This window comes from Vicugna pacos, chromosome 4 (genome assembly GCF_048564905.1).
Source record: "Vicugna pacos chromosome 4, VicPac4, whole genome shotgun sequence".
Taxonomy (NCBI): Eukaryota; Metazoa; Chordata; class Mammalia; order Artiodactyla; family Camelidae; genus Vicugna; species Vicugna pacos.
In genome coordinates this window covers 9,567,573-9,589,843 of record NC_132990.1, presented here as the reverse complement: position 1 = coordinate 9,589,843, position 22,271 = coordinate 9,567,573, and the positions used below count along the sequence as shown (strand labels likewise).

The window sequence follows — 22,271 nt, the reverse complement described above, 5'->3', positions numbered from 1 at the left end:
GCTGAGATAGACTGAGCTCAGCCAATCCACAGTTATTTCTGAAAAGAGTCCAAGTAGACTATGTCGAACCAGAGTAATTTTTTCAGTGTTTGAAAAATCTGCAGAGCCAAAGATTCTTTTATATTCTTCAGTAATTTGTTTCCGTCAATGACTCCCAGCCCAGAAGTTCTAACTTAAATTCTGTTCGGTAATCTAAACTCCTTCCTTTACCCTCATGGTTTCTGCAAGTTTACTCTGACTTCCCATTATCCAGTGCCTATTAAATTCTTCTTCCTCCTGTTTAGACCAGCTTCTATTAAAAGGCTGGGTGAGAAAGAATGAAACTATACATATGATAAGGTTTTGAAAGAAAAAAGAGTATCAGTCACCATGCTCTACCAGTAAGCATAGTCAGCTGAGAAGCAAAACACAAGGTTTTAAGGACTAAAAGAACTGGAAGGAAACTAGAGTTGTCAGTGGCAAGGGACACAAATGCACAGTGAACATACCAGCAGTCAGGCAGCGCTTCAGCGCCAGTTAAGTACTTGGGCTAATGTGGAAGTGATACCAGAATAAACATTCTGCTTCTTCACTAATCAACACACAGTCCTAAAAGCCGGGGTGTGTAGGGAAGGGAAGGCCCTCAAACACTGAGAAAACTCAGAACAAGATAATTCTCTTTAACACACGCAGATTTCAACCAAAGTAAATTAAAAAGTATCATTCGCAAAAATTAAATCAAAATTGCAAAAAGTATCCAATAAAATGGTTAAAAAAGGATCACATTATTGCATGTTTACAAAGTTAACAATTTCTTTTCATTACCACAGTCATACCTCTCGAGGATCAAAGTAAGACCTGGCCAAGAGGTTTTCCAGATGGATATACCGCTCTGGCTGTGTTTGCTTTAACATGATCATGGGGTCAGTCTGTCTCAGGAGAGATCTGGCAGCACCCAATTCACGGAGCTCTATCAATTCCAAAACAACCTGGATAATTGAAAGAAAATGGCAGTTTCAATGCATTCCCTTATTAATATTTCTTTTTCAGTACAGTTTCTGACCCAGAAATGGCCCGCCAAAGTGATTTTCAATATTGGGAAATGCCCCTTCTCCTTTTCACAAGCAATTTCAGGTAGACAACTAAAGTAATCGTAAAGTAATAACTCAATCCTTCAACTTCCATCCTTCATTTTTATCTACCAATCTCCTCTCCTCTCAGGCCTCTTGTTTAGAATACACATGCTGAGGAAAACTAAATATGGGAATATCTCAATAAGTTCCAAAGAAACCTTTCTCCAGTTACCAAAATTTTCTTTAGAGAATTACTAAACTCGTGTGGACTGTAAAGAAACAATCCCACTTCCCTATTTTTACTGCAAACCACATTACATTCTTTTTTTCAGAAAGTGCACACTGTTCTGTTGTATAATAAATAACTTTATGATCTATGGCCTGGTTTCCTCGCAAAGAGCTTCTAAAATCCTTGGAACTTCCCCAACGATAGGAATATCTTTGTTATTCATGAGCCCTCTGCATCACACCTGAGTTAGTGCTAAGGAAATGGCTCAGGATAGGGGCTGGTTACCAGAAGGACCAACTGTGTGATTAGAGGGCAGATGCTTTGAGCAAGTCCAACCCTGGGGAGGGCTGAAGAACTAGAGATTAAATGAAACTCCCCAAAAGTCTCAATGGACCTTCCTGCTTGGTGAATATCTTAATGTGCCAGGTGAGAGACAAACCCTGATTCCACAGGAAGAAGGTATTGGAAGCTCTGGTTCAGTACCCTCCCCAAACCTCACCCTTTATTATGTCTCCTCATTCAGCTGGTCCTAAGCTGTACCCTTGATAATAAAACTGCAATCATTAGTATGTCACTTTCCTGAGTTCTGTGTCATTCTAGTGAATTATCAATTCTAAGGGGGTCGTGGGGACCCCCAAATTTGTAGCCAGTTGGTCAGAAGAACAGGTGGCCCAAGACCCCAAAGTGTAGCTGGTGTCTGAAGTAAAGGCAGTCTTGTGGAGGACGGAGCCCTTAACTTGTGGGGACTGCATTCACTCTGGGTGGTTACTGCCAAAACTAAATTGTAGTACACTAGCTGGTATTAGAACAATTGGTGTTAGAATAATTCATTTAATGGTCACTTAAGAAATAATTTCAATTTGGGAGAATCTTAGCTTTTCCAAGACAGAAAAATACAGAATAGCACTCAAACTTTGACAGTGTAATTTTCAGGGCTGTTACAGCCCTATAATACTTCAAGGAATGCTTACAAATGCCTGTTAGTCAGGGGGCCCACAATAAACCAACCTATAGGGCTCAGCATCACCCTCACTCTTACCTGTTCATAGAGGTCAATGAGGGTTTTGTCTGGCAATTTCAGAGACTGTATAGCTTGCAGAACAGTATCCCAGTGGCCGCTATTAATGTCAGCCACAAAACTCTCAATGCTGTCCACGGTGTTCAGAGACACAGTAGTCTCCTCCTGTAAGGTGGCTAATGCCCGATGTAAACTGTTCTCCTTTAGGTACTGCATGATAAGACGGATCACACTGAAAGAAGCAAGAAGTCATTCAGCTCAGGGATCCTCACCCACCACAGAGGCCACAAAATAAAGCCCACCCCAGCTTATTTCTCCTACTCAACCATCCTCCTTTCACTACCTACTTTCCAAAAAAGTCACAGAATATAAGTTACAAGAGACCTTAGGGATCATCCAGTCCTACCTCCTACTCAGAAATAGGAGAACTGAGTTTCAGAGAGGGGAAATAATTTGCCCAATGTCTCACAGTTAGCTAGAAAGCAAGTTAGTACCAAGGAGATTCTCTTACTTTCAAGGTCAGAGATCTTTTTATTATGCCAAGTTTCTCATTAATTCATATGATTACCCTGTTGCACACCTTTAGTAAAATATTTTAAACCTAGTCATTGACACAAAACATTCCAAATGACTGGATGATTTGGTTCATTTTTTAAATGACAATCCAAAAAATGAATTGAGACTTTCTTAAAAGGGATTTGTTGAACACAAATAAGTAGAGCTATATTGCACATAAAATTAAAACAAAGCTATGTGTCCTCACTTGCAAAAACAATACCTACCCACTGTCTTTATTACCAAATATTCAGGACAAGTGAAATAAAAACATTGTAGATTCAGTTTCCCAAGGAAAAGTGGACCCAGACAATCTCTAAATATTGAGAGAACAAGCAATAATTTTCAGCATGTAACAGAAAACTTATTTATAGTTAAATATATATAATTAAAACTTGATCTTGGGCTTAGTATTAAGGAGTCTGGTGAAGAATATGTTCACAGAGACAGTAAAAGATCACTGCACAATGCTGTGCTACACTGTTCTCCTTCTCTTGCCTTAAAAGTACACATGGCTCACACTGTATTTCTACTGGACAGCGCTAGTATAGGGGGGTCTCACCGTCCTGGTTGGAAGGGATTTCAGATTGGAATTTAGTCAATTCCCCTTCCCTGGAGAGAAATAATAATCAAAAAACAATAGCCGATGTTCACTGTGTGTTTATTATTTATCAAGTACTGTTCTAAGCATTTTGGATTCTAAATGTCCTCAAAACAGCCCTATGAGGATGGCATTACTCTTATGTCCATTTTACAGATCTAAACTTGACCATGTAACAGAGATTAGTGGAAAAATTAAGATTCAGACTGACAGTGTGGCTGTCAGTGAGAGCATGCACCACGGACAGGAAAACTTAAGAACAGTTCCTACAGAGGGAACTGATTACTGCTACTCAGAGCAGTCTTTTATCTCACGGTCCCTTTAAGAGATACCCAGGCTTGGATCCCTGCTATGCCAGTACCACACTATCTTCCACAACATACTTCCATTTACACTCCCCAAATGAGACATCATCCTTGCAAAGAATTCATATTTGACATAGCCAAAAGCAAATCCACTTCCTTCAAATACAATGTAGCACATGAAGAGCTAAAAGCTTTGGAAACAGGCTGGGATTTGAATCAGAGTTCTGTCACTTATTCTGGACAAGTCAGTTAACATCTATTTGCCTGTTTCCTCACTTGCTAAGAAAAATACCTACCCTGTAGGGCTGGTGAAAGTTGACTCCACTGCTTATAGTGTGAATAGCATAGAAAATGCTTAGTAGCAGCCCAAGGCTGGGAGAATGGTCAGCTCTCGCTTTTATTCAGGCCCCAAAGCATGGAATCCTTTCCAACTCCTGCCCTGACTTAGTTGTCTTCACTGCCAGCGTTCTCCATTACCCTTCTTTGCTTTATCTTTCTCCACAACACCTACCACCATCTGCTAAGCCTGTTTCACTTACTGTTTTTGTCTGCTGTTTGCCTTCCTCAATCACAGTGCACTTTCTATAAGGGCAAGGATTTTTGTCTTTCATTCACTACTATATTCCCAGGGTCTAGAACAAGTACACAACAGACTTCAATACTTGGTGAATGAATAAACGTCTCTTCTCCCTAAGGCAGGTCTTCTGAACACTTATGGACTTACACTCAGGGCACAAATGTTACATTTACTAAGTGTTGGCAAGACCAAACTGGAGGATGGCATCCTGGAGAAGTCCACTAAACGTCCTCGAGAAGTTCACTAAAGACCTTCTCCAGCCACTCCTTAGACTCTTTTTCCCCAAATCTATCATTCTCCTGGCTCAACCTCCAGATTCTGTCCCTCTTTTGTGGCTACAGAGCTCACAAACTAACCAAAATTCAGCGCCAGATACAACCTGATAAAACAGCTAGTCGTTCATTAATTTCAAAGGCAATCATTCAGTCTGTACGGTGTGCTAGTAACTAGGACTATAATGAAAAGGAGTCCCTCGGCGCCTAGAGGATGGCAGGGTGGGCAAATAAACAGTGACAATACTGGCTAAGTGCTAGGCAGAAGAAAGCAGAGGGCCGTACAAGCACAGAGGAAACAAACCACACTTGCTCAATGGGGGCAGGAAGAGAAGGCAGGCTGTGACTCCAGGCCCCTTGTGCAGACAGTCAGACCGGAGTCCAGACTGGGTGGCTAATCTGCTCAGCCACAGGGCGCACCAGGAGTCGACGAGGACTAGAACTCAGGTCTCCAAGGCACGTCCTTCCCCTAGCCCAGCGCCACCTCCCATGGGGCTTTGGGCTTCTCGTCCGCTTTTTTGAGGGCCCGCCTCCTCCACTGCCAGATCCAAGAAGCTTCTTTGTGAAAAAGGAAATGCCCCTCCACTCCCCAGCCTCTAGGACGCCTCCTCCGAGCAGCTGCCACCCCCTCACTTCCAACCTTCGCCTCCCGGCCCCCGCCACTTCGCGAATATCCGCTACCAAGGGACTTACTCGGAAGACTCTATTTCAATCGACATCGCGCTAAGTTCCCGGACGCAGGCCCCACTCCACTCTCAGACCCAGTCGCGCAACGCAGTAACGACACCTCCGGCGGCCCCTGCACGTCACTTCCGCTCGACGTCCGACGTCCGACGCCCGCTCCGGAGGCGGTGTGTACGGAAGAGGGGCAAGGAGTACGTGGGGGGCGGAGCTTCGAGGGACGGTCAAAAGTTGGAACCTACGCGCCAGTTACTGGAGAAGTGTCCGTTCTCCTTCCTGGGGAAAGTGTTGTGCTTAAAGGACTGGTTTTTAAATTTTGCTTTTTTAATTTTTAAATCTAGTTGACTAGACTTAAAGATGGAACTGAACATACAATACTTGACTGGGAGAATAATACATTGGAAACCCGTGAACCACTAGCCAACATTTGCGGGAAGAGTTCACTGAGTTTTAAATAAGTGAAAGATTTTGAAGCCAAAACACAGTTTAACCTAATTATGAAAGGTCTGGGACTCAGGGTTTGCACAATCATTTCTTGGAAAGAGCTAATTCCAACTAAGCATTTCCAGATAAGTATTTAGTTGAAAATGGTTTCACAGCAGTGGTACAATTACTGGCAAAACAATGAAACCAAATGAAAATGTGTAAAGGGAGAGATTGGAGTCTTCTTTTAATAGACTTTAAACTATACATTATTAAATTAGTAGAGACAAATGAACTATAGAGGTACCAATGAATTTCATAAAGGTTATTTTTTTACAAAATTTTATTGCCATCCTATATAATCTTTTTAAAAATATTTGCAGCATAAAAATTTTTTTGAAAAAATTTGCAGCACAATGATAAAAAATCTATGTTGTGAAAATTACACATTGAAATGATTCATATGGAGAGTTCCTGTTGGCTTTCAGTCCTAACTGATATTTTTTCCAAAGGTCTGCCACATAACTTCTCTGTAGCCTCTTAAATACTGCTTTTTTCAGATTTTTCCAATTTCCTATCAACTTTTGAAGGACATAGTCTCCAAGACCTCAAACCTCTTAAAAATCTAAATGTGAGGTATGTAGATACGTGTATGATTTCTGATGTATTCTTTCACTATCCCATCTCATGACTCGACATAGAAAATTATGTCTTCCTTGAAAAGAAGACACTGCTCATTTTCATCAATAACATAAGCCTTCATTTTCTCCACCTAGTATTTATCACGTTATTCTTACTTCCATTAAGGTTACTTTCCTATTTCTCTTGTACAAATAAGTCTTCTCCATAATTACTTAATACCGGGTTTTATTCTGTTGTCCATCACACCTCTGCTTTCATTTTGAATGGAATGGCTTCTCTTCTTACAATTTCTATTAAATACAAACTTGTTTATTATACATAGAGCAAGCATCTCATTGCTTCATTATGTCTTTAGTAGTAATGTCCAAGGATTTAGATATTGAAGTACATACTACGATATAACAAATTAATTTATTTTTATTTTTCCTAGATATTAGGCACTATATTAATTTTGTTTCATTATCTATATGTGTAGATTATATTACTTATGAATTTAAGGGTACCAAAGAGAAAGTTACAGAATATTTGGAGGGCCTTGAGCCTAATAGTACTGAAAACATGTTGGAAGATGCCCATCAGAAATTATTCCAACATGGTAACTCCATTCTCATTATTTTTCTTACTCTCTTCTTTTAACCTTAGAAAGGTAGTTTTAAAAATAGTATCTCTTGCGATAAAGAAACATTTTGTATAGTATGGCAGTTCCTTTGGTCTCGTCTTCAGTTTCTATTTATTCAGTCAATTGTGTGTACAATTAAATTGATTACTTTTTCTCTAAAAAAAATAGCATGTATTATATTATCCTATTCTATGAAAGCACAGGTCCAAAATTCTTTACCTGTAATTCTGAAATCAAACGAGCTGTGAAAATTGAAGTTATTTTATAAGTCGTTTAGCAGCAAAATCTGTCCTGAATTTAAGTGAGGCTATTTGCAACCTTTTAAACATTCATATGCAGAAATGTTAGTATATTTAATTATGAAGTATCACCTAGATCCTGATGGAAGGTATTATAAGATATACAGCATATATACCATATTATCTTACCAAAATACAAAAAATTCCAAACTCTAAAACATGTCTAGCCTCAGGATTTTCAGAATAAGTTTTGTGAGCCTGTTCTATCTGTCTACCTGGTCTGCTGTTTTATGTATACATAAAGGTTCTTTGGATGATGTTTATCTAATATCATCTGGGTGACAGAATGTGGACTCATACTCTCTTCATTTTTCTACATCATTAGAATTCTTTTTCATAAGCATATAAAATTAAAATCTTTTTTTAAATTTTCAAGAAGAAAAGTTACAGTACTTAAAGGCGCAAATGACAGTTATCTGAAAAATTAACTTATGTGGGAAAAATTCAATCTCTGATAATTCTAATTTCAGAGAAAAAAAATTGCCTCTAAACTAAAGGAAAAAAGGTGTGTGGGTTGGTGGAGGTTTGGGAGGGTGTAAACTATATGCTAGCTGCACTGCTTGCTGCTTGAGAAAAATTCCTGGTGCCAAGAGCCCTGTTTCAGATCAGAACTCATTATTTGCTGCTGTGTCTGTGGTTTGTGCATCCATGACAATTAGATCAACAGACACCATTGTTAAGAAATGAAACTTTATGATTACAGTTAGCAGCCACAGATGTATCCTCATTCTTTGCCTCTAAAATGTACTGGATTTTTAATCTCTAATTGACAGCCAATGCCCCCAGCAACACAAAGCCTCCTCATCCATGTTTCCTCTGTAATAATGGGATTGAATATGACATTTGTTACTATATGTAATGAAACTACAATCTTTACCTAATTGGGGAGGTGTTTTCCCCCAAAACTGCTTGTGTAAGTCTTCTATATCCCAGCTATATAACCCATCAATTTCCATATCCTTTCCATACCCAAAGCATAAACTTTATTATCTTGCTGATCCCCTGTTAGCAAGATGATAAACTTTAACAATTGCTAAATATCAGTATGTCTAGGAAATTTTGTTTTTAACACAAGTGAAGTCTCTCACGTCTCTCCCTCTGTACATGGATAAAGAAACTCAAACAGTTACACAACACAGACAACTTTTAACCTTTAAACCAGGCAGTTCATCAGGTTCATCAGGAAGCTTCCCACCCCACACTCAGAGCTGGGTCACAGCCTCCTAGACCTAATTTCTGGTGAACAAACATCCTAGAGTGACCCCAAGGGAAATCCGGTCTCCTGAGCACGTACCCTTTCTGGAAAGCTGGCCCTTCCCAGAAGTCCACGTCTCGGCAATCCTCCTTAATCCAGCAGAGGGCAGGCCAACCATAGAAAAGCTGCCATTGTTAACCAGGCCAACCGGTGTCTAACTGGTTGTTAAGGAAGAGAGGTGTATGGGAGAGAAATCACCCATTGGACAAAGGAAGTAGAAAGCAGAGTCAATATTTGAGTGCTTTAGCACTCAATTGGGGCAAAAGTTTGGCCCCTCCTATTAAATTATACCAATTGCTTCTAACGTATGACAATAAAGTCTAGAGAAAAATTATCACACAATTCTACCTGCTCATGGCAGGACATGACTCAGAGGTCTTCTAACTCAACTTCCTCGTTTTTAATTCCCACCTCCTATACCAAGGCAGGTCTCTGCATCATCCCTGATAAAGGACCTTCATCTTTTTTGTATACCTACTTGAACTAAAGCCACCTGTTCCAACTTGGAACAAAATATGTTTTTCTGTAAATCCAAAAGAGCAAGCCTGTTCCCTTCAGAGATTACAATGTGGCCCTGATCTGAGAGTCAAAAGGGGGTTTTCTACACATGGATTAATTTTTATTACGGACAAAACTTTTCCCCCAAACCCTCCCCATTCAGCTAATACATTGGCCAAGATGGCGTCATATGTCCATTGTCAAGCTGAAGCCATCACTGGCAAGGGGAATGGAATTACCATGGGTGGCCTAAACATGCTCGTTTGCCCCCTGGGGCTGTGAAGTTACCACTTTCCTGAGCATCAAAACACAATTGCAATGCACCCAGCAAGGATGAGGAGATGGAGCTAGTGGGATGACTGTCAGGTGGACAGCCAACCCTTTCTGCAGGGTCTGGTCTGTGTGGCTGGGAGGAGGCACTGAAGAGCCCCATCACACAGAAAAGAAAGTGGAAAAGAGGAACTGAAGGGCACCACCCAGATCTCACAGAGAGTGAGTCCCAAGCTTGTAAAAATTCAGCTATGCTAACTAACCTTCCCTTCTTTCTTTGGCCAGTGTCCAGATCAATGGCTGTGGAGGCTGTCCTCAGTGGACTAGCCAAGTCCAGGCTTATAGGACAGAGGGAAGCAGAAAGGAAAGATGCTGTCCAAGGAGGGCAATGAAATGGGACTGAATTGGGGCACAGAGAATAGTTCTAGGCTGATGACATGAGGCTTGGCCAGGACCTGAGCTACACGTGCTTAATCATGGAGACAGATACCTTCCAAGGAAACAGCCTTACTCACAGAACCACCAAAAAGGACAACCATAGGAATCATGTTTCGTGTGACTCCAATCCCCTTCCCTATCCAAACTGACTGAACTAGAGGTAGATAGTAGACCCAAGAGCCCACAAACCATAGGCTGACCAGCATCCTACGGCCTGAACTGGCTCAAAAAGATAGTTGATCCCATCAATTTTAGGACCTTGAAAGTGTGGAGAGATCAGGCACTTAGGAATTGGAGCAGCTGAAAGTCTCTAAGGTGGGGAAACTAGGAGATGAGGAAGATAGAGTGTGAGGTAGCTTTAGCTGAGAGGGGAAGATACGGAGCTGAGGGAAGGAAAGCCAATGAGTATACAAGGCGAGCACAGAGCACACATTTAGATTGTGCTAAGTGGTGTTAATGAAGGGACTCTGGGGTGGGGAGCCTTGACCTCCACCTTGCTGCTAAGGATGCTGGAGTGACCTTTGAGCCCTAGAGAACCTCCAGACTCCTAAAGGCCTACGCCATGGTGACTTTTTCAGATTTCGGTGCTTCTACTTCTTTCTTTTAGCCCAATTCTTTCCTTGAATAACCCCTCCTTTCTTTGAGATAGGTTGCGGGAGGCTGTTTCTTCCAAAGAGCTTAAGCAATTCACACACTGGGAGTGAGAGCAGCAGTACTGAGAGTGGTTAAGAGCACAGATTGCCTGGGTGGGAATCCTGGCCCAGCCGCTTACCAGCTGCGCAACTTTAGGCACGTTGCTTAACTTCTTTGTGCCTTGTCTCCTTATTTGTAAAATAGGGACAATAATAGTACTACCTCAGAGTTATGAGGGTTAAATGAGTTAATGCATACAAAATGCTTAGAGCACTGCCTGCCTGCTATGTAGTAAGCACTGAATAAAAGTTTGACATTATCATCATTAAAAAAATTTTTTTTATTATTTTATATATTAAGAATTGTAAAAGCCCTGCTCTTACTTATGTTTCTTAACACAATAAGAAAATTAATACTAAAAGTCAAACTGAAATCGAAAACTAGTTAGTTTTGGAGGGAGGGACTCCTCCCTCCTCGAGTCGATGCTGCTCTCACAGATGGGTTCGTAACCAGCTCATGTGTCACCAGGTGGTGGGTGGCTGATCCCCTGTAATCCTCTGCTTTGTCTTAACCCCTGGAATCCCTGTCTGTGTCCCCACTGGCCAGTTCTACCCATGTGACCCAAAGCCACAATGAGGTGCGTGGCTAGCCCCGTGTTTATTCACACTGAAAGTGTTCTCCCACAAGCCTGGGGCTCAGCTGGGAGGCCAGGGTTGGACAGCCTGTTTCCTCACACCATGACTGGTTAGCACTTGTAGTTTCCAAAGGTTTCCCTTAACACCTCTTTGATCTGGGATCTCTGCAGGTGGAATCCACAGGTCCAGGCCGGGACAAGCCCCAGCAGTGCCCTGTGCTTCCCCACAGGGAGTTCCCACTGTTGTCCTTTTCTTGAATAGCATCTCTGATCTCCATGTCAGAGTAATTTTCTTCAGCCTCCAGGGACTCCGGGGCATAGAATAATAATCAAATTGAGACACCTGGAATGCTTGGCTTTAACTATCTTGAGGGAAGGGCTCCAAGTTCATTCCCCACATTATTCCTACTCTTACAGCAGAATGGGATTCCCCACTCTCCAAATGCTATGGACACATTTTGGAATGTCTGGCCAACTCACAATTCTTTCTTCTTTCCCCCTCCAACTATCCTCACTCAGAGGTGGGCCTGCTACAGCTACATTTTACCAGGTATTTCTCTTCTCACCATACCTGAATGGCCCAGTGATGGACACTGACCCAAATGAAGCCGATAGGATTTTCTCTTCCAAGAACTAAGGATTGGGGTCAAAATACTCTAGTTCAAACTGACCTGAAGTGCTGAGGAGTTGTAGGTGGTCACTTTCTCTGCCTGACTAAGGAAGAAAAAAGTCAAGTTGTAAAGAAAAGAATCCAGCTGCAAAGAGAAAAAGAGAGATAAGAGCCACGTAGGGTGCTACCTAGGTTTCTGGTGGCTTTTCGTCATCATAAAAAGTGTGGTAGGGACTATTAATATCCCATTTTATGGATGGGGAAAGTGAGGCACAGGATCATGACATTATCCAGGCGATATCACATGAGATCCTGGATCTAGCTGTTCCTAAAGCAAACACAACTTTGGGCATCCTAGTTGTGAGAGCTGGTAAAGGCTCCCTTTTTGTCTCCTTAAGCTGGTTTGGGTTGGGATTCTGTCACTTTTGATTAAGAGTACTGACAAAAGACAACTGAGGTGGATGTTTTTGGATGGATCTAGCCTTGGATGTGACGGAGGACACCAAAACACAGGAAAAGGAGATGCGAATGGGTGAAGCTGCAGACCAGTTTGGAGGTGGGAAGGGGCAGGAAATGGAGGAAGTTCACACCCATGACCCTTGGGAGGCTGGGGGAGGGGGGTTCTCTGAAATGCTAGGAGGTAAGGTATTTGTGCTGAGATCAACCCAAGCACTTGGGATGGGGAAAAGGGTGCTGATGGAAAAAGCAATAGCTGTAAACAGGAACCAGAAGGCGGTTTGTATCAGGTAGAGGAATCCCCAGCTATGATTATAGGTGATGAGTTTTATGTAGACTCACCCACCCAACTGTATGATTTTTCTCCAGTGAGGCTCTACTACGTTGTTGGGAATCAGCCAGATGGAGTAAAAGTGAGAAGAGGTTAGGACTTGCGAGGGTGCTGAGGAGAGAGCTGTTAAGGGGCTACACCTGGAGGTCAAGGCTGTCAGAGATGGGGAGCCATGGAAAGCTTGAGGCCCCAGTGAGGTGGAAGACAAGTGCGGGGAGAGTCAGACCATGAGAAAACTGGAGAGAGAGGAGGGCATGTCTGAGCCTGAAACCTTGGATTCTGAGGTGGAGCCCTTCTCACTGATGATAAGACTTAGGACATAACCACAAGATGGAGTGGCTGAAGGAGAGTAAAGGAGAAATGTTGGAATGGAAAAAGTCTGGAATTTGGGGGCCAAATACATATAAATGTATAAACTTAGGAATACATGCAAACATATCAGATACAGCCAGACACAGGGTACAGACATACATGCAGATGTACACAGCACAGGCAGGCATCACTAATTCACTGACACAGGACACAATACAGACCCTCCCCTTTTCTCCCTCCCAGCATACAACACAGACAGGTACACACACAGGGACACAGGGACACGTACATACACAAGTATGAAATACACATATGTAGACACGCATAATCATGGGACAGACGCAGAAACTCTGATACACATACACACCAGACAATCCAGTGACTTAAGGGAGTAGGTTTTTCCCCAAGATATTGTTTTTCTTGTTGATTCTGGCCACTGTGGTGCCCACATGGCCCATCCCCAGTTCTTGGGGAAAAAAATACAGAAGACTGAAGCCTCTCCCAAGTCGGAAACAAAGGACCTGGCACAGCCCAGCCCTGGCTCACTCGTCCAGGATGTCTGCTCCTACATTTGTCTCCCTGGAACTGGAGTTCTGGCTCAAATACTGCCCCAGGGGCTCCCAGGCAAGGAAAACAGAGCCTCTCCAGGCACAGGGTAGCCCTGGGACAGCTGGCTCAGGCTGGGCAGACAAGCTCTGACACCCAGAGCCCTCGCCTTCCCCAGCCCAATCGTCGCCTTCCCAGATAGGTCAGCTTCACCCCACACAGTAGCCTGCTGGGGAAAGGGAGCAAGTGAGAGAGGTGAGGCTGGAGAGACAGGTAGGAATTAAGGCTTCAGCCAGAGGAAAATGGGGAGAAAATGGGAGACATATGTCTCACATAAGTGAGAGGTGACATGTTTAAATTTGCACTTCAGAGCTCCCAACACTGAGAATAGTGCCTGACACATAATAAATATGAATGGGTCTGGTGGCTTCCTGCAGAAGGAGCTGGAAACTGGTAATTCGAATGGTAGGAACCCCAGAGTTAGGAGCATCAAATCAGTTACAGGGGATGGGAACTTAGTCTGGGGCCAAGGATGATGTAAGAGTGAATTGAGGAAGAAATGGAAGCAACTGTGGATGTGATAAGAAAGGCTGTCCAGAGCTGGACCTCAAGAGTTGCAAGACCTATGGACTTTGAGTCATGCTAATTAAAACATCACTATGATGCAGACATGGAAATCCAACTTGTTAATTTACTTATCATATGGGTATGAAATATGCCTGTCATAAGGATGGCAAATATATATATATATCATCATAAGCATTCCAGTCAGCATACAAACATGATCTGGTATCTCTCATTCTTGAAATTCTTCTTTAATCCACGTCATTCCACTTCATTTCCCACATCACTTCTCCACTTTCCTTCATAGCCAGATTTCTAGAATGAGTTGCCCCCCCAAAGCTATTTCTATCCTTCACCCCATTCATTCCTAGCCTATTTCAATCTGGCTTTCATCTCCACCATCGCACAAAGCCTGCTCATGTCAAGGCCACCAATGACTTCACGTTGCCAAATCCAATGGGCACACCTAGGTTCTCATCTTGAGAAAACTGAGGTTCAGAAGATTAAATAGAATTTCACTTGCAATTTGTCCCAGTCCTACTATTGAGGATTACTGCAAAATATAAAACAAATCTGCTACGAGGCATAGAAGAGATAATAAATTGGGGTTTGGGACCACTTTTTCCCTGGAGGCAGGTATTTGTCAATACCAGAATGAATGACCAAGAGGCAGATGGCTTTTTGGAACAGAAGGACAGGGATTGGAGTCTAGCGATGGCCAAAGTGTGGAGCCCTGATGAACCTCCCTTGGGTTAAGATACTGAAAGGCTGAACCTTAGAAATAAGGATGAATTAGAAGTAGATGGGCTCTCATAGGGGTCAGCTTTAAATCATCTCAAACCTTGAACCTGAAATAAAGTAATTCTGGAAAGCCACTGACTCCCAAGAGCCTGGCAGAAGCAAACTAAAATCCCTTCTGAAGGAAGACATCTTAGGCCTCCAATGATTGCTATAAACAGTTTTTTATCTTGTGTTTTGCGAATACAATGACCTGTGTACTCTCAATAGAGCATAAATGAAAAACAGCAAAAACAATAGGCAATAGAAACAACTCCACAGGGGTTCCAAATATCAGAATTATGAGACATAGACTTTAAAGTAACTGTGTTTACCATGTTGAAAGGCAAGACTGAGAATTTCAGCAGAGGACTGGGAACAGCAACAAAAAAAAAACTAAATGGAAATTCAAGCAGTAAAAATACAATAATCAATGGTAATAAATTGTGGATAGGTTTACCAGTCCTTTTGACAAGCTAAAGAAAGAATTCATAAAAAAAAAGGAAAGAATTCATGAATTGGAAAATGTCATTAAAAAATAACCAGAAGTAAGTGCAGAGAGACAAAAATATAGAAAATACAGAAGAGAGGAACAATTCATAAACAGTATGATGAAAAGCTCTAATCCACGAATAACTCAAATTCCAGAAAGATAGAAGAGACAGAGAACAGGATAAAAGCAAAACTTGAAGGGTTAATGGCCAAAAACTTTCCAAAGCAGAAGGAAGACATCAAGCTAGAGATCCAAGAAGTCCAACTAAGAAATAAAAAGAAATCCACACCTAGCCACATCATAGCAAAGCTGCTCAAAAAGACACACTAACTTTAAAAAAAAGAAAGCAACCCTTGAGCCTTTCAGTCTTGTCTCTAGTTAGAGCAATTCCAGCAGGAGAAAGAACTGTTTAAATTTGGCAATAAAGAATGGTTTCTGAAAATTGTAATTTTTTTTGACTATCAATCCTTGGAATGCTTTTGATTCTGTATCTCTCTGAATTTCTGAACCACAAAAGTAACTATTCATACATCATTTTTCCATTTGTACTAGGAAGTGTTTTTTTCTAGACAGTCAGAGATTTTCACTTGAATTCCCTTTCATTTGTTTGTTCTTTGTTTCTTGGTAATATAGACTGAATGTTTCTTATTTATATTATAATTAAATCTATATGAAACATTAAAAAAAAGAAAGCAACAATTAAACGAATACATGACTTCTCATAAGAACAATGGAAACTAGTAGACAATGGAATTTTATTTTAAAAGCACTGAAAGAAAATTATTGCCAAATTCAATTCTATATCCAGTGAAAATATCCTTCAAGAAGAAAGGTAGGATTCTGATTCCAAAAAATTATAAATAAAAACATACCAAACAATTGGAAGAATTTGAACACTGAATATTCGCTACTGAGTCATTATTTTTAATTATTGTATTTGTGTTTTAAAAATAGAATATTCATCTTTTAGTGATAGGCAATGAAATATTTGCAGATGAAATAGTATGATGTCAGGTATTTGATTCAAAAATAATCTGAGACTGGGTAGGGATGTGTGGAGTGAAACAAGTGAAGTAAATGCTGATAATTGCTGAAGTTAAAAAATGGGTACAGAGGTTCCTTATGTTAGTCTCTCTACTTTAACATTTGTTAAAATTTTTCCATTCTAAAAATTTTATCAGAAAAGAATGAAGGTGAAATAAAGACATTTTCTGACAAACAGAAAATGAGAAAAGTCCATCACCAGCTGAGCCACAGTAAAAATGTTTGGGCAAAAGGAAAATAATTCCAGATGGAAGCTTGAAAATGCAGAAAAGAGTGAAGAGCAATGAAAATGGTAAATATGTGGATAAACTCAAAATTGATGCTGTGTTTAATAATAATCTCCTGTGAGGTTTCAAATATATATGAGATTAAAGTGTATGACAGCAATAACATAGAAATCAATAGTAATGGAGTGAAAGTGTTCCAAGTTTCTTCTTGCATGGTCCTGGAAGAAGGTAGATTCCTATTAGACTTTAATAAATCAAGGATGGATATGGTAACCCCTGTAATGACCACTAAAAGAATAGTAAAAGAATGCATAATTTCTAAGCTAATAGAGGGGAAGGTTGAAAAAGATTTTAAGTACATAATCAGTTTAAAAATAAGGCAAGAAAACATTTGCAGCAACACGGATGGATCTGGATATCATCATTCTAAGTGAAATGAGCTAGAAAGAGAAAGAAAGATACCGTATGATATCACTTGTATGTGGAATCTAAAAAAAAAAAAAACAGAGAAAAAGACACTAATGAACTAATCTACAAAACAGAAACAGACTCACAGACATAGCAAACAAACTTATGGCGGGAAAGAGGGTGGGAAGGGATAAATTGGGAGTTGGAGACTTGCAAATACTATCTACTATATATAAAACAGATTAAAAATCAGATTTCTTCTATATAGCACAGGGAACTATATTTAATACCTTATAGTAATCTATAATGAAAAAGAATATGATAATGAATGTATATGTATATATATATGACTGAAACATTATGCTGTGCACCAGAAATTGACACAGTGTAACTGATTATACTTCAGTTTAAAAAAGTAAGGCAAGAAAGGAGATAAAAAGAAATATAGAGCATACATAACAAATAGAAAACACTTAATAAAATGATAGACTTTGACTGAAACACATCAATAATTACTTTGAATGTAACTGGAAAAAAATACTCCAATTAAAATACAAAGATTGTTGGACTGGATTTAAAAAAACAAGCAACTACATGTTTACAGGAGACACAGGTAAAACATAAAGATAGAGAAAAATTAAAAGTAAAAAGGTGGGAAAATATATAATGGGAAGACTCCAACCAAAAGAAAGCTGATGTAGCAAAAACTCTAAGCCAAAAAAGTGTAACAATTCTAAATTTGTAAACCCCTAATAACATATCCTTAAAACATAAGAGGTAAGAATCAGTAGAACTACAAGAATAACCAGAAAAATATACCATCATAGTGGAAGATTTTTCACAAGTAAAGGGTATAGAAGATTTTATTTTAAAATTCATTAAGGTTATAAAAGATTTGAATAATACAGTTAAGAAATTTGACCTAATAAGCATACACAGAATGCTGTTCCCCCAGATTCTGACTACATTGTCTTTTCATGCATACAAGAACACTTGAGAAAGTTGACTATGTAGTGGACCACAAAGCAAGTCTCAACAAATTTCAGAGTTGATATCCCTACTGAGGATTCTTTCTGCTTACAATGCAATTGAGCTAGAAAGCCAGTAACAATAACCAAAAAAACAATTATTTGAAAACCCACATATGATAAGACATTTGAAAAATATATTTCTAGGGGAGGGAAATAGGGAAATAATAGCGCAGTAGTAGAGTACATGCTTAACATGTGTGAGGTCCTGCGTTCAATCTACAGTACCTCCATTAAAAATATATATATTTCTATATTACCATTGGATAAAAGAAAAAAATCACAATTGAAATCAAAATTTCAAACTAAAAACTATATAATAATAAACACGACATAAAATTATTAAATGCAGTTAAATATGTGCTTGGAGGGAAATTTATAGCTTTAAATGAATATATTTAAATATGTATAAAGAGTATCTAATGCTTCATCTCAAGCTTTATAAGAAAATCAAATTAAGCCTAAATAAAGTAGAAGGAAGGAAACCTTAAAAATCTGATCATAACTTAAGGAAATGGGAATAAACTACAACAGAAGTGGCCAAAACCAAAACATTTTTCTTTTTTTAAAGATAGAAATAAAAAGGAAAAATAACTCTTCAGAGATATGAAAACCTGATGAGGATATTATGAAAAGGAGAATTACTTGCCAATTTCATTCATGAACATAAATGCAAAAATCCTTAATAACAGATTAGCCAACCAAATCTTGCAGTACATAAAAAGTTAATGACTAAATTTGTTCTAGTCTAGGAATACAAGATTGGTTTATTATTTGAAAACCAATCCAAGCAATTCACCTCATTAAAAAAAAAAAGAGAAAAATCATATAATCATTTTAATAGATGCCAAAAACATTTAATAAAATTTAACATCCATTCATGGTTAAACAAAAACAAACAAACAAAAAATCATGTGTTAGCAAACAAAAGACAGAAGGGAATTTTCTTAATATGACAAAGAATAGCTACGTAAAAGAGCATCAAGTATCATTCTTAATGATGAAATAGTAAAGATTTTCTTTTACATATCTAGATTTAAAATAAGGAAAAGGGCCTAGCCAGCACAGTTTAAGGCAAGAAATAAAAGCTATAAGGTTAGGAAAGGAAGAAACATCATTTGCAGATGATGGGACAGTATACATGGAAAATCCAAAAGAATATGGAAAAATGAGAATTAGCATGGTTATAAATACAAGGTCAATACACAAAGATCAGCTGTTTCCATATACCAGCAACCACAGAAAACTAAATTTTAAAAGGCTATCATTGATTACAATATAAACATATCAGATAACTAGGGAAAAAAAGGAAAAATGTGTACGACCCCGAAGTCTAAAGAAGACCTAAACCAAAAGAGGATTATAGCAAGTTTATAGATCAAAGGCTCAATGTTTAAAATGTAATCATGTCTCCTCACTGTGGTCCATAGACTCATTGTCATGTCAGTTAGAAACTCAGCAAATGGGGTGATGGTGGTGGTTGCATTTTGGTGGAACTTGAGGGAGAAAGCAGGAGCGAGGCCACCAGAGACCCTGAAGGCAGGTTTTGTGTTTCACTCTGTGAGCTGAACTCTGTGTTCTTGCACCTTCAGTTCAAGTGATAAGGCAGACTGAAGGAGGAAAAGCAATAGAGCCTTCCAGGAAGGCTTGCAATAATGGCCCATTTCCCTTTGCACACTGACCATGCCCCTGGGGATACCTCAGGTTTGCTGGGAGCTGCCCTTCCCTCCACCCTCCCTCTCCCTGGTTTCCTGGATTGACAGAAAAGGACCTTGTGTCTGACCTTGAGTCCTGACTTAAGGGTCCCAGCAGCAACCTCAAACAGGCAGAGGGGCCTGGAGGAATAAAGCACCCCAAAGAGCTTTCTTAGAACCACAAGCTGGCAGCCCTGAAGGGCTCTCACAGCCTCCCTCCCCCGCAGTTTCTGCATGGGGACCAGAGATGATCTGACCTTCTTCACCTAGTGAGTCAACACTGGTCTTCCAGTCCAGGGCTTCCTCAGCTTCCTTTCCTGCCTGCATCCTCCCAAATCAAGGCACCTCCGACAGTGTGCTAGAATGTGTCCTCACCTCAGGGTTGGTGGAGGGCCAGAGAAAGTCCTGGCAGGCCTTGTTTTCCATGAAGAAAAGCCCTGAAATGGTCTTCTGGAGGGTGTGGGCAGTGAACCTGCAAGACAGGGCAGGCCCGAGGTGGAGAGAATGCCCACAGGCCCGGCAGAGCCAGCAAGGCCAAGCTCATTAGCCAAGCCCACCAGTCATCAAGCCAAAGGCCTGTGAGAGGCAAAGTTGAGCCCCAGTACCTGAGTCAGAGGCAGAGAGCATTTGAAGCTGGCAGGCAGGGCCCTGGCTGGCGTCTGAAAAACATTGCCCAACAAATTGTTCATGATGGAGATTTCTTCCATCCTCAGCAGGTCTGCTCTCCTCATCCCATGTCTCATTGTAGCTTCCATCCCGAGCAAACCGCATGAAACCTCAATCACTGAGGTCTGGAGTCTGATGCATTTAAACCCGGCCGAGCTTTGTAGAGCTCTTGGTTCGGCCTGTCTAAAAACCATGAATCATCAGACATAGCGTCTGGCTTCATTTAGGAAAATGCCATTCGCTGAGAATGTTCGGAGGACTGGGAATAGTGTGTCAGCTGCCCTCTTCTGGGGAGGAGGTCTACGGCCAGGGGGTGGGGGAGAGAAGAGGTACCAAGAAGGGAAAGGGAGAGCTGAGCAGGAGTCCAGGCCTCAGCAGAGCTGCCTGTCTCTCCGCCCTCCCCCACGGTCCCTAGCAGCTCTGGGACAATGCTGTGCTGAGCCCCACTAGACACCAGGTGTCGCTGGGGAAAGGGACAGGGCTCAGCGCTGGGATGAAGGAGCTGTGCTGTCTGTGAACCAGGGGCTGCTTGTTGCCGCCTGGAGCGATGCCTCCAGGGGCAGAAAGCAGCCCCACTTCTTCTTCCGATCCGCATGGGTCCTCAGCACTCAGGGGTCTGTCTCCCTTCCTCCCTGCACCCCGTGACCCAGGCCTCCTGCATCCTTGTGGATGATTTCAATGTTAACCACTCCCATATGTCTCCCAGTTGGAGATGCAGTGATGTCCTCAGTATAGGGAACTGCTGCCACAAAGTATGGCAGTTGCCCAAGTCCTCTAAAGCTGTAAAAGGAAAACAAAACAAAACCAAAAACACAAAACAGAAACCAGGCTCTCGGGTCCAGGCCTCTGTCTACACTGCACTTCTCTAGGCAATGCTGCTGAGGCCAGGCTCGAAGTGCGGTCCATGTCTTCTAGATGAGGAAGGGCACCACTCGGCCTCCGGCCTCCGGCCTCCAGCCTCCACACTATTTTGTGGAGGGAGGGTTGCTGAGGCTGGAGGGGTGGCTGGATCATGGTCCAGTGGCCAGAGCCCCGAGCTGGGATTCAGGATACCTGGCTCAGACACTATGTGCGACCTTGTGCAAGTCACATGACCACTCTGAGCCTAAGTTTCTCATGATTGGGGTTATTGTAGTGAGCAACCCAGAGCAGGTGGGAAAGGGCTGGGTGTGCTCTTAAGGGAAGAACTCTTGTGAGAGATCACAATGATGCAGCAGTTCGCCACGTCCTCTGGTTCCCTTCCTCACTGCAGACACGCCTTTGGTGAAGTGGGGAAGTACAGAGCTCAGGCCTGGGAGCTGGCCTATCTCCTGTGCTGCTGTCACTGGGGAAAGTAAAGTCACTGAAGCTACAGTGACAGGACATTTTGCAAAAAGGGAACATTCTGAAGGCCCCACCAATGGCCCACTTCCCTGGCTGGATAACTGCTGGTGGCCCAAGCTGTCCAAGGCTCTCGGTGAGTGGAGCCCAGCACGCACAGCTCTTGGCACCCCACCAGATAGAGATTCAAAGATAGTGGCGTGCACTCTTACTAGTCATGGCCTGGTACCCACCCTTCCCTGGCGCATGCCTCCCAGGCAGGGACAAGGTCCAGGAAGACATGCCAATGGTCCAGCACTCACGTCTGGCCCGGAAATGAGTCTGCTAGAGCTCCAGTCTGGGTCTGTGTCAAAATCCAGATGTCAGGGCCTCCCTCGGCAACAGGTCTCTTGGATTCTCAGGCCCAAATCCATGGCCAGTGGGGTCTTTCTGGCTTCCTGCTGGGTTTATGCTTCTCCCAAGTTGAGCTCCTATCCAGCCTCCACGAACACCCCCACAGCACCGCCACGTCCCACCACAGGTGTACAGGGCACAGGCCTCCATCATCCCCCGTAGAATGCTGCCGCCATCTCCCTTCTGAGCCTGGGCACTTTAAGGGAATGCAACTCCTCTAGGGGACAATGCAGCTCACGCTGTCAGTGGGGCTAGTGCTGCTAAAGGCCTTGACCCTCAGGCAGCCCCCAAAACACTAAAGGCTGTTATCCCAGAATGGGAGCCTGGCCATACTGCCTGTGTAGAGAAGGGAGAGCATCTCTTCAACTTATTGCCTGTGCATTTGCTCCCGCAAACAATTA

At 41.7% G+C, this 22,271-nt stretch overlaps 1 protein-coding gene across 1 annotated transcript in view; it reads right to left on the bottom strand.

The window, feature by feature from the left end:
• SMU1 (SMU1 DNA replication regulator and spliceosomal factor) overlaps window positions 1-5,454 on the bottom strand; it is a 28,373-nt gene extending 22,919 nt beyond the window's left edge. Inside the window, exons 1-3 of the mRNA XM_015249962.3 lie at window positions 5,303-5,454; window positions 2,321-2,531; window positions 816-968 (exon numbers count right to left, since the gene is read on the bottom strand). Coding sequence (XP_015105448.1) covers window positions 816-968; window positions 2,321-2,531; window positions 5,303-5,328 — 390 coding nt within the window. The 5' untranslated portion in view covers window positions 5,329-5,454. The remainder of the gene's footprint in view (window positions 1-815; window positions 969-2,320; window positions 2,532-5,302) is intronic.
• Window positions 5,455-22,271: the final 16,817 nt, after the last annotated feature.